Source organism: Nelusetta ayraudi, unplaced genomic scaffold (assembly GCF_046127955.1).
Source record: "Nelusetta ayraudi isolate G7.1 ecotype Tasmania unplaced genomic scaffold, CSIRO-AGI_Nayr_v1 ptg000022l, whole genome shotgun sequence".
In the NCBI taxonomy this organism is placed as follows: domain Eukaryota; kingdom Metazoa; phylum Chordata; class Actinopteri; order Tetraodontiformes; family Monacanthidae; genus Nelusetta; species Nelusetta ayraudi.
In genome coordinates, this window is record NW_027466072.1 from 3,523,002 (window position 1) to 3,535,842 (window position 12,841).

The window sequence follows — 12,841 nt, forward strand, 5'->3', positions numbered from 1 at the left end:
AATCGATGTGGCCACATGCATGTGAGGACGGCAGGTCATTTAAAAGTGAAGCAAAGCCAATGACATAAAGCGTCCTCCGCTCACAGGCGGTAACGGGGTGATTAGAACTTAATGATCCAACCAGAGTGTGTGTCAGCCTCTGTGTGTGTGTGTGTGTGTGTGTGTGTGTGTGTGTGTGTGTGTGTGTGTTGAAGTAGTCTAAATATTTTATGTTTGTTTGCAAGAAGCTTGTTAAATGCTGCCAACAGATGAAAGTTTTGTTTTGTTTTTTTTTGTTTGTTTTTTCAGCAGCAGCAACAGAAAAGGAAAAACAGAACTGATCACATCTCAGTGTTTGGCTACCAAACAACAGCAGCGCGTCGTGTTCCAGACAACAACCAGCGTGTATTGAAAGGTCCCAACATTCAGCCCGTGTTCAGATCTTTATTTTTCATCTCGGACTACTGCGGAGCAGCCTCGAACGATTGATTGTCCGAAACAAGCTGGCGATCTCCAGAAAAGAGCTGCTGTCCCTGATTGAAAGAAAGTACAAAGGCCCGCCAGAACAGTGACACTTTGTTTGGCTGTTTGGATGGGGGCATAAACAAGGCACTCGTGGTTGACGTATCCATCACATTGATACACAATTGGTTGATCATTGTGATACCAATGCTGGTCTTGGTATGGATCAATAGCAGCATATTTAGGTCTGTCTGAGTACCCTTCCTCACAGTGCAGAGCTTTATTTAAACTACTTTATGGTCATGATGTTGTCGTAAATGTTTTTGTTTTTTTTTACGTCTTCTCACGAAATGGTTGCAGAAAGTTTGAATTGATGGAGGCCAAACTGCTGCTCTGAGATGAGGGAGGCACTGAATGGAGTGAACAAGTATTTTCTATTCATCTTAAAGCTTTTCCTCAAATTCTGGCCCGTTCTTTCAACTGATTAACAATTAACAAACTTCAAGCTCTTAAAAACTTCAGATCAGGCAATGTCACAACACATCCACCTTGACCATTAAAATGTCTCAGTACTGGATCAGTATCGGCAGAGGTGATACTGGCCTTGTATTCACTTGCTTTCAAATCAATACCAAATCCCATAGTGTGTCTCGTCATTACAAGGTGGCCTTAGTGTGTGGGACCGACGGCAGCGAACCAATTTTGTCTTGTGTGAAAGGACGAATCTTCAAAACTGCAAAGTTTCTGATATGTGCAGAATTAGAAAAGAGACTTTGGCAAACCTGTGGGAACTTTAATATGTCAGAAACGACATAATCATCCCTGCAAGCTAATTCTGAAGTCCCGTGTCTTTCTGACAGACGGCGTACTGCAGGTTGACACACCTGACCCTGATTGAATTCAAATGGCCGCGACGCCTCAAAGGAAGTGTATTTAAAAAATGAAGTTAACACTCACCTGTCTGAGAGGGCTAATTGCAGCTGTTAGCTAATTGCTGTTAACAACCCGAAGGTTCCTGCTTCGGTATTCAGCTCAGACGGCACCGATCCGGCTCTCTGATCCCCCCAGACACTGGATTCCTTGAGAGCTGCTGGGGGAATCGCCAGTCTGAATTGCCTTTGAGCAGCGGGGGGTGCTGGGGAGGTTGAGACGTGAAAATGATTTCAAAGAGTCCAGCGTGCATCAGGCTCATGGCGCAGCTGGCATTTATTAACGGCTTTTTTCCTCCCCCTCTTCATTCCACTGGGTTCTTTTCATTTCTTAATAACTAATATTCTGGGCTGAACAGTGTTTTCTCTGCTGGTTGAGGCTCATTTTGTTCCAGGGTTTAGATGAAAGACTAAAGTAAAAAAGAAAAAAAAAAAAAAATCTTTGTCATGGTTATAGCAACATCTCACATGAATACTAACCGGGATAAAGATGAATACTTCTGTTGAGTCTGATTTTCTGTCCTTAGCATCTTGATGAAAATATGTAGTAGTAGTTTGTATTTTTTTGCCCTTTAATTGATTTGTGTACCTTGATCAGAGGCCGGGTTGAATTTTCTCTCTGCTGGGTTCCTTCCTTTGTAGTCAGGAAGTGACAGCGCAGGACTCGGCGCCCACCAACAACACACCCGAACTCGAGTATTTTGCTGCTCTTGAAGCTTTTGTACACTTGAAAGGAAAAGTGCTAATTACATCATTAAGTTGAGCGTTTCAGGCATTCATCTTTTTCTGCTGGATTGTTCTCAGCAGGTGCTTGTTGGAGAGTCGTCCTGGCTTTGCTCCACGTTTTTAGCAGTTTTTATTTATTTATTTTCTTCATCTGTTGACGATTTATTCAGAAGTTCCGTCCGGACATAGTGATGAAATAGGAACCAATAAGACACTGGCAGCCCTTTTGCTCGGGGCTGGATGCACCGAGAGACCAGTTTGTTGGAGCAGCCAACTGTGTTAAAAGAGTGGAAAGACTCCTGGAGAATTTTGTGGTAGTCGATGTTTGTTTGTTTGTTAGTTTGGGTTTTTTCTGGATGGTAAAGAACTTGAAGACATAAATCTCATACTATGTCTCAACATGCATCTATCTGAGTGCCAACGTGCAAAAAGTGCTGCCAGAATGTTCCATAAAATTTTGGAGGAGGTCTTGTCCCTCATGGGAAAAAAAAAAGAATACATATAGCATTTATGTATGTGTATATATATATATAAATATATATATTTGGTGACATGATACTTCATCATGGACTCCCAGAGCGCCGTGTCATCGTCTCCTCAGTGACCTTGTTCAGCGAACAGGTTCCTCCCCGCTGCTCTGTCAGCCTGGTGACAAATGTTGCGACACGGCGCCAGAACAAGTCTGTGGCACGCAAACAGATGATTGCAGAATAGAAAAAGCCTCATTGATCTCTTTTCTAGCTGATTTAAATAAAATAAAAAATAAAAAAACTAGAACTTTTCAAGACATGACAAAGAATAGTAAAATAATAAAATACATTTAGAGAGTTTTTCACAGCGATCTCTGCGCAGATACAGATTTCGGCATGTCTGCGGCACCCTGGAGTGCAGCTCAGTGAGACACATCCATCTTGCGAGGCTCCCACCAACTGTCACGAGGGATCTACCGCTGCTGCAAGGCGGCGTGAAAAGAAAGTAGAAGAAAATGACTATTTATTATCTTTCTATCGACATCTACCAATCTACCTAAATAAATATATACGTACACACACATATACATATATATATACATGTCCTTGTCTGCTTCATCCAGTGATGGCTAAAGCTGAAGCCACAGAGCATGTGCAGTCTGGCCAGTTTGCTGTGTAAAAACACAACTTCCATCCATTAAATGATATTGAATTAAGCCGCTTTGAGAGACAGAACAGAAGTGGGTTAAACGTTTGCTTTCAAAGGCAGAATTGGCTTCTTTATTCCTGCCACTATTCCTCTGTCCCTTTTATAAACCCACCCACACATTTGTTACACAACTGCCAGTGTAAAAACACACACACACACACACACACACTTATGAATGACAAAGCTGTGCATTTCTTGCTACCCCCCTGCGGTTGATGGATCCTCGGTTCTTGAGCAGGATGCAGCTCTGGCAGCAGACTGGTGGCAGCAAACAGCGGTGCCAGTGGGCCAGTGGGATGGCGACGGGAAGAAAACAGTGTTTGAGAGCCAGGCGCAGTGTGTGTTTCGCTAAAACACCGTTAGCAAAAAGAGAAACGGATGAAGGCGGAATCGGACGTGTAATCCAGTTGTATTGGCAAGGTGTCGAGCGTAATACAAGTCAATCCAATTGTCGCTGCTTGACTCTGTGGCGGGAGTGGAAGCGCTTTGAAGTGTTTAGGTGTACGTACCTGTGTGTGTGTGTGTGTGTGTGTGTGTGTGGCAACATGTGACGCGAGGAGGGTTTTTTTCCTCCGGACATCTGCAAACTCCTGCTGTGCATGCCAGCAGGTTGTATTTCTAGGCGTCGCTCGGCTGCGTCTTGGTGGCTGACAGCTGTGCATATTTCACGGGCCGGAGAACCCTGCATTGCGGCGGCTGCACGCGGCGAGCAGCGGCGCCGTGCTCTGGGTCGGGCCGGGGGAGGAGAATAAAGCCGCATCAGCACCGACGTCCCTCTCAGTCACGGCTGCCTCTCGTAGCGTAGCCGCCACGTCGTCTGACTTAGCTTGCCACTGCGACTCATTGTTTTCGACCCCCCCCCCCCTTCTTTTCCTGCCACTGGGGTCTGGCCCATTAATGTTGAACAGCTACAGCAGTTATCAATCAGTTATCATTATTTCTATTGTTATTCTCCTATTAGTGCTATATTTTTTATCTAACAGTGCTGTATATATTTGTGATTCGAGATAAGATTTTTTTTTTGTCTTCTCTTGAAAAAAAAAAAAAAAAAATGTTTTTTTTCAAGTAGTGATGACTAATGAGTTGCCCAACCAGAAGCCCTGTGGAGAACCTGAATGTTTCCACTGCATGTCATTTATCTTTGAAGATTTTGGTAGATTCCTTTCCTCAAATTATTTTTTTATACACTCTCACTTTTTTGGCCAATCAGACTCCAGGCCACTACCACTCTCACAAGCCTATCCGCCAAGGAGTGACACTCTTTAAGTCTCCTTCCGTGTTGTTGTTGTTGTTGTTGTTGTCATTCATTATTTAGAGGGAGGAATGTGGAGCCTGGCAGCCTCCAAGTCTGCTGACTTTCAGAGGCAGGAATGAAAAAAACACCACACACTAGACTTAACTCCTGGAACTGCTGTGCGCACATCGCGCTACTGCTGTGATATATAGTGATAAAGGTGGAATCCGGGTGATCATTTTGGTGACATTGTTCACCCTTTTGTTGCTTTCCTACTCCGGTTTTAAATAAAGCACCTACGTTTTGCAGAGGCATGCTGCTTTTGTTCAGTGCCTGTGTGTGCCAGAAGAACCAATCAAATTCCGCCTAACTCCGTGCCAGGGATCAGTCCTTTGCAATATGACTTGTGATGATCAGGATCAGCACACGCTCACAGCCAATGTCAAACCTTGAGAGTCAGTTGGCTCTGCAAATGGGGTCTATATTTACATCCCAGCAAGAGTCACAAGTCGCCCACCTCAGTCAATAGCATCTCCGTGGGCGGCGGCCAGCGCCCAGCAGCGGAGCAGTGAAGCAGTGAAGCTCTGCCTGATTGGCCTAAATGTATCCTTGAGCAAAGTTGCTCTGTGGGCTCAAACTGCTCCACGATCATTTGCACTTTGTCTCTTGTATTGCTGTTTACGATCATACACTGCAGTGAATACTATTATGTTGTTATTGCATATTGCTGTTCATTTTATTTTTTCATGAACGTGCATCAGTTTCGTAGGTTTCCCTCCCGCTCCTCGGTGACGACAGCTAATGTGTGTCTGTCTCTCCTCCTCAGCCGTGGCCCCCACGCAGCCCAGCCTGCGCTCAGAGGTCTTCAAGCCGTGTGTGGAGGACAAGGATCTGGCCTTCTGTCTAAACGAAGGCGAGTGCTCCATCATTGAAACGGTGGCCGGGGTTCACAGACACTGCAGGTGAGTTTAATGGCTTTTTTTTTTTCCTTTTCTTTTTGTATTTCTCCTCTGACACCAACGCTTCCGTGGCACACTGATCCCATCCGGCCGCTGACCTGGGGGTCAACTTCATTCACCGTGCATTTCATTTTCTTCTTTTGTGAGGTATATATAAGTGTGTGTGTCGTTCCTTGGCACTGACAGTCTGCTTTGTGGAAGTGGGACTTTTTTCCCGCCTAATATGAAGTGCATATCTGTTTTTCGGGCCGGGCCACTGAACTCGGGGATCAGATACGCTGCGGCCGCGTCGCGCTCAGCTGAAGCGGAACGTCAAACAAAATACAGAAGAAATCTGCTTATCACACAGATTTTGACAACAAAGCTGACGACGAGCTGATCCGATCTGGAGGTGTCTTTAATTTGGTGTGTGAGCGACAGTCACAAAGAGCAGTGTTGACGTGAAAATTCAGATCCAATCTCAGATGTTTGCTTTGCAACAGTGACAAAACTCTAGTTATCCAGTTTGTAGGGGATTTGTGGGTTTCACTGCAACGCAGATGTTTTTTTGTTTTTTTTTTCACCAAGTTACATGTGTGAGCAAAAACATGTTTCTGCATGAGAACGGTAATACAGGAAGTGTGCAATCTCTCAGGCCGTTTCTCAATTTGCAAACTTGTCTGGACCTGTAAGATGTTATGATTCCAAGTTCATATCCTGCCAGATCCAGAAAAAAATTCTGCAAGTTCCAACACGCCCACTTTATCATCTTTACATTTGGAGTAGACTCTTGAGAAAACCTATGGCCCAGAATGTCTTTGACCCCACTCGCATAAGAAGGATAAGCGCCTAATTACAAATGTTGTAGTTAAAATCTCAAATCTGAGGTTAATCTATCGAAGAAAAGCCCACATGAAAATCCTACATTTTTGCTGGGAGTGGAAGATGTTCTCCTGGACCCAGCAGTTCAGACTGGCGAGGTTAACTTCCAAGACTTACCGGGTTCCCGAGTATAATCCCGGCAAGTTCGCACAATGACACATGGCCTTTACCCAACTTCTTGGGGGTAAGCGCCCCCTTGTGCTTTGAACGAGTCGTGAATCAGTGAGTCCTGATCTATTCTCTTCGCACGCAGTCTCGACAGTTGGATTTCTGAAACAACTTTGTCGTCTCTGTCAGAAAGCGGCAAGGACGGGAGCGATTTGCATGAGGAAGAGACACAAGCAGATGGCAGACGATGATGTTGGTGATGATGATGACGGCTCTATTGTGCCGCCACTTTCTCACCGTTAACTCACATCTCCGAGACTGTCCGGGCTTTTTTCTTGTTTTGCTTTGTTTTCTTTTGTTTTGTTTTCACTGCAAGAGACTGACATGACGCTGTCGTCTCAGAGGAAAGAAAATGTGTGCAGGTGGTGTCTGTGAGTGGGTGCGATCGTTGGTGCTCCTCCTGCAGGCCTGGTGGGCTACTGCCGCCACCACTACCATATCTATGATTCTCCAATTTCCCTTAGCATTTCATTCAAAGCGACGCACGACACAAGCAAGCATTTAGACTGGAGGGAAAAACCTGAGTGACTACATGCTTCAAGTTTGATTGGCAGCAGGTGCCGCCGTCCAGTGCCAGTGTGTCTTCTTTTGTTTTGTTTTGTTTTCTGAACATAAGTTAACCACGACTAACTGTAATCAAACAATTGAGCGTACCAACAACATTGTTCAACATAGGACAGAATTCATGAAAACCCATGGACTCTTCTCAGAGGCGACGCAGCCGCTGAAAGCTACTGAATCCAAATCACAGGTTTAATTATTCATCGGCACGCCTGGCTGGAATTAGCAGCTTTGTCTTTGGGACGCGTGGACAGCGACGCGTCCACAATGATGAACGCGGCGCAGCGTGTGTGTGCAGAAAACAACCGAGTCGTCCAACATCGTAATCGATCACTTGCTCTTAAAGAGGTGAAGGACTGAGATGGGCTGGGCTCCACGTCTCACGCCACCGCCGCCGCCGCCGCCGCCACATCCGTCCAACCTGTACGAAATGAGCTCCAGGAAGCCGCCGGCGGCTCGGTGGCGATCGTTAGTGACGGCTGACTGACTGCAAACACAGCAGAAACGCCACGGGGCCAATCTACGGGCACTTTTCCGCTGATTCCTGCGAGCTTAGCGGCCGCTGTGCCAGAGAGTGATTGCAGGCTTGCTCCTACTTTCGCTGATGGGTTTATTCTGCTTGAGAGAATGCCAGGATTCCAGCCAGCGAGTGAGTCGGGGAAATATTGCCTTTCTTGTCTTGTTTTGTTTTGTTTTTTTGTCACAGCAGGATCACAGTGATTTGGCATTGTTTGCTTCGTGTCGACGCGGCCGCAGGCTTCTTGTCTTTGAGTTTGAAGTCGGAGGATTCGCCACCACCTCACTGTGGTTTAGACTGAATCAAATCTCTGATTATTTTGGAGTGATTCGACTTATTGATTAAAGAAATCAGTGAGTCACTATTTCCCAAATTTGAAATGTCAATTTAAATTTTTTGTTGTATCCACAAAATTTTGATTTGTTATCATTCATTTTTTTTGCTGTTGTTCTGTTTTCCTCTGCTGTTGTAATGTTATTTGTTTTTGAAAAATGACATGATAATATTAATTCATCAAAGGCAACCTTGACCATCAACAAACTTTTACACAAAGTTCGTCCTGCTCTCTCCAAGGAACAACAGGTTGAAGATTCCGCTTTGCCTTTGTCCAGATTAGTCGACACAGAGACTATTGTTAAGACAGACCATCAATTCTGCCACTTATTGTCATTTCTATCAATGTTAGTAGTTTCTGTGCTCATATTCTTACTCTTAGTCTCAGTAGTGGAGTACACATATTTACTCCTCTCCTCTTTTTTTGCAGCCTCTCACTACCTTCCATTTGTTTACTTCACATTTTCGCTGCTTCATGCTGAGCGGGTGGGACGCAGTGCGTTAGTGCGGTGCTGTTTGCAGAAGATAGCTGCCCGCGGAGTCGTTTTTTGTTTAGAGATTCGAACGTAATGAGCAAAACAATTGGCTCTGACTACTGACGGGCGGTGCTGCCCTCTCTTCACTCTGTCAGAGATCACGACCAGGGGGATAAACGGAGAGCGAGCAAGCGAGGCGGCGGGTTGTGGAAAGAATTGGCGGCGGGTGATTCGGCCCGGGTCGCGGCTGCTGGCTGCTCCGCCGTTGATCAATCATCCCTCCGAGCGCTGCTGCATCAGCGTCCGCATGACAAGAAGTGCTGATCCCGAAAGCGGAGAAAAATAAAGGTTTAACGATTCCCGCTTCCTCTGACATTGCCGTATCCTGCGGGCCGCAGTACAAACGGCATAATAGATGGCTGGGTGTTGTTGTTGTTGTTGTTGTTGTTGTTTTTTTCTTCCCAGCACGAGACAGAGTCAGAGCAGCCCTTAAATGCATGAATCACCGGGTGACGCGCTGCTCTAAAGTCGGGCAGCGTTTTATTTTGTTGAGTCGTTTCCTCTGCACCGTGCCCCCCCCCCCCCCCCCCCCCCCCCCCGCTACCCCCTTCAGCTGCACGCCCCTGTTTGCCAATGCTAATAAGAATCCCAAAATAAACATGCAAATGTGAGTTTAAGACCTACTTCCACACCAGCGCGCGAGCTCTTCACACACATTAAGGGCAATAAGTGCATGATTATTCAAAGGTCTTTTGATAATGTGGACCCCACACGGTCGGTGCAGAAAATCCTGCCGCGCATACGAAACTACACCTTTTTTGACTTTCCTGACTTTTACCCGGGGATGTTCCGAGTTCCCCAGCGGTTCTTCCACAACTGGAAAAAGGTTGTGGAATGTATTAAACTAAAACTTTCCAAATGTTGGTGTACAGTAGTTTTTTTGTGCTCAATCAATCGGACCTTCATCTAAAGGCCCAGTGTCTACGATTCAGTGGCCTCTAGTGGTGAGGAGAATATTGCAAACAAAACAACAAAAGGTACTTTTGCAAAAAAAAAATATATATATGTATCCATTGTGCACATCGGAAGTACCTTGTAAATCAATTCGAACCCAAACAAATGCAGAATGTCAAGGTTCTGTTCCTCCATCAGTTCTGCAGTAGCAGCAGTAAAAGGTTTGTACATCTCCTGATTTAGACTGAACCTCCTGCGGGGGGAGTGAGTGTGTACGTCTGAAAGCAAAGCAGGAACCAAGATAATGACACTTTCCTTCAGCTTCGGGATGCCAAACTCAATATGAAACCCCCCCAAAAAAACCCTCCTGTGTGAAAGTTATATTAGTGTGAAAGGTGGAGGAATGCATTATCAGCAGAGGTACTAATGCTGGCCGTCACATCCAATCACGTCACCCGCTCTTGCATTCTAGCGCCGAGCACTCTGGCGGGTTTTGTGATGCGAGCCTGGAACAGAGGCGACATTAAATCATTTCCCAAGTGGCAGAGTGCGGTATGGTTTGCGCCAGAGGGAGGAGAGAGAAAAAAAAAAAACATTGCCGCCGGCAGATTTTGCAGTATCTGTGATTAAATTAACACTGGATGAGAAAACACATGTTCGTCTACTGGAAGCATTGTCCAGCAGAGGAAGTTGCTGTTTGTTAGCAGGAGGCTCAGCCAGTGCAGCAGAGGACACACCTGTCTCCACCTGGCGAGCTTATAGGTAACTGACCACAAATTGGAGAAGAAAACAAAAGTGTATTTTGCTTGGTAGAGAAAATTTAATGTCGAAAACAAATTGGCAGAGTGTGTGCCAGACATGCTTGGATCTGCGCTTTTGGATCTCGGTGCAGCCGCCGCAGGCAAAGCAGCTTCGGCTCAGCGATATTTATTAAACGCCAGAAAAACCACTGTGGCTTACGGGGATAAAGAGACGCGGTGGAGGGTCAGGACGAGGTAAACAGTGCAAACGGCCAAAAAATCTGATCCAAAAGGGCAAGCGGGCAGACCCAAAAATGCAGAGCGCCAAAGCGATGATCCAGAAAACAGAGGCGTGCAAACGTACGCACACACAGGCATGCTGGGAATCACAGCAAACAGCAACACAGGCAGCAACACAGGAGGGAACGCGTTGACTTTCATATGCAAGTGGGGATGCGGGAGAACGGGGGGGTGGGGGGGTGGGGGTAGGGTAAAAACACACTTCGGGGTTTGGGAAAGAACAGAGACAGGAAGTAGAAACAGAGTTGGGGGCCACAGGTGGGGAACCCTAAATAAACACAAGGAAATAAAGCAGAAACTCGGTCAACAAACATTAGTCCCAACTTTGAGGAGGAAGTGTTGCAGTTCAATTGGAATCACCAGAAAGAAAAACAACTAAAATTCTGTTTGTTTTTTGCATGCCTCTGGTCTCCTGAGATGAACCTCATTGGATGATCTTATGCCCCTAAAATGATTGTCATTGGATAATAACGCTAAGCCTGTTCAAAGGCAAGTTGGCCAGTGAGCAGAGGGACAAGTTCCAGGAGCTGTAATACTGATTGATTGATTTATTTGTTTATTTGCTCGCTTGCGTGCTTGGAGGTTTTCATACGATGTTGTTCTGCCTTGTTTTCTCCCCAAAAGGCTATTTGGTTTTGGACACAGTACATAATATCCATCTATCGGAGTCATTAATAAACCAGTGGCAGCATCAAGTTTGTGTTGACTGCGAGGGGTGGGGGGGAGGGGTGATTAAAGGGAGTCAATAATCCTGCAGGTCTTGCGCTTGTCCTGTTGTGTGTCCTTCACTGCCTTAATTGGGGGAGGTTGTGGGGGTTGTGTGCTTGTGGACGTGCTTGTGTGTGTGCGTGCGCCGACAGGACGTGACCAGAGAAAATCGTGGCAAATGGTGATTTGGTCCATTTTGAGTTTTATAACAGCAGAACAAAATAAGTCGGCAGAAATCCACCTCGTTCTGCTGTGGCACTTAGATCTGTGTGCAAGCTGTCTGGATCCGCTGACTTGGAGCTGGTCAGTGTCAGGGTTGGTGTTTTGTCTTTCTGCAGAACACAATCCAACAACCTCCATCAGACCCGACTGATGGGAAACTGATTGGACTAACCCAGCTGCCGTAGCTGGAGTGCGTAGAGTAGAGTAGAGTATCGTTGTTTGTCATTATATCCAACCATCGCCTCCCCCAATGCGTCCAACCCAGGCACTTCCAAGATATGGCTGGCAAATGGGGGCCATGAACGTTCCCGTGTGACTTGTGTCGCTGTAATTTTCGCTTCATTTCAACAGCTTTATTTCCACACCGAGTGTCGCGTGAAAAGGAACCAAAGTGGCTAAAAAATGCAGCAATTTACACCCCGAGTCGAGACGTGAGAGACGTGAGAGCACCTTTAAGCCCTGGAAGAGCAGAGAAAATTGGACCTCACATCCTATGATGGTATCCAATCAGTAACGAGCAGCTTGTAATTGATCATTTAGCGCAGATGCCCTTTAACTCATGTCACCCCTCCTCTCTTTCCTCCAGAGATGATTTTTGCATTTTTCAATTCAATTCTGGGGTCTTTCATGTAGTTTGCATGTAGTTTGCATGTTCTCTCTGTGTTCTCTGGCTTCCCCCTAGAGTCTGAAAAACATGTGCATGAGGCAACCTGGGAACGCTGTATTTGTCGCTGGTTATGAGTGTGAGTGCAAATAGTTGTGTGTCTCTCTAGTCCCTGAAATAAACTGACAACTTGCCCAGGATGTAGCGCTGCCTTGGCCCAAAGGCAGCTGGGATTGGCTCCAGCAAACCTCCCACCACCCTGCGTGCAGGAGACGCGGTGATAGATAGAAAATAGTGGTGTGTGATACTGAAGGTTAGGTATAGATCTGATAACAAGTCAATACAGGGCAAGTATCATTGGCACTAATATCGAAACGACACCTTTTTGCTAATTAAGGTGAATGTGTTGTTAAATGTGTGAAAAATCTGTATTCTTCCAACTGCATGGTTGTAGCACGAGAAATACAGCTGAAACTAGAGTATCAGTCTAATTACGCTGGTATCAATCGATGTATTGGTATCGATATTATAAATATTTGGATATACACCTACCACTAATAGAAAAATGATAGGTGAATGGATGGACAGATGAATGGATGGATGATTGGATGGAAGGACAGTTGAAGTGCGGCAGGACCTTCAGAGAGACAGTCTTCAGAGGTCTTGATTCGCTGGCTCGGCAGGGTGAGTCTGACCGGGACTAAGGACTCATGTGACAGGAAGTGGCTTGAAGCGGCCCTTGGACTATATTCGCTGGAACGAGGGCGTTCACCTGCAGCATTACGTTGCATTTGTCGTGACACGCGGTAAACAAGGAGGCTGCGGTTGAGCTGCGGCGGAGGCGGGGCTGTCGAAAAGCAGGATTTTGATGGCGTCCCATTTTCTTCATTATGTAACAGCGGCTCACGAGCGTAAAGGCGGTCATGTCA

The 12,841-nt window shown here is 46.0% G+C and overlaps 1 protein-coding gene across 1 annotated transcript in view; it reads left to right on the plus strand.

Moving 5' to 3' along the window:
* The window catches only part of nrg3b (neuregulin 3b), a 214,744-nt gene that overhangs the window by 108,914 nt on the left and 92,989 nt on the right, over positions 1–12,841 (plus strand). Inside the window, exon 2 of the mRNA XM_076028137.1 lies at positions 5,336–5,471. Coding sequence (XP_075884252.1) covers positions 5,336–5,471 — 136 coding nt within the window. The remainder of the gene's footprint in view (positions 1–5,335; positions 5,472–12,841) is intronic.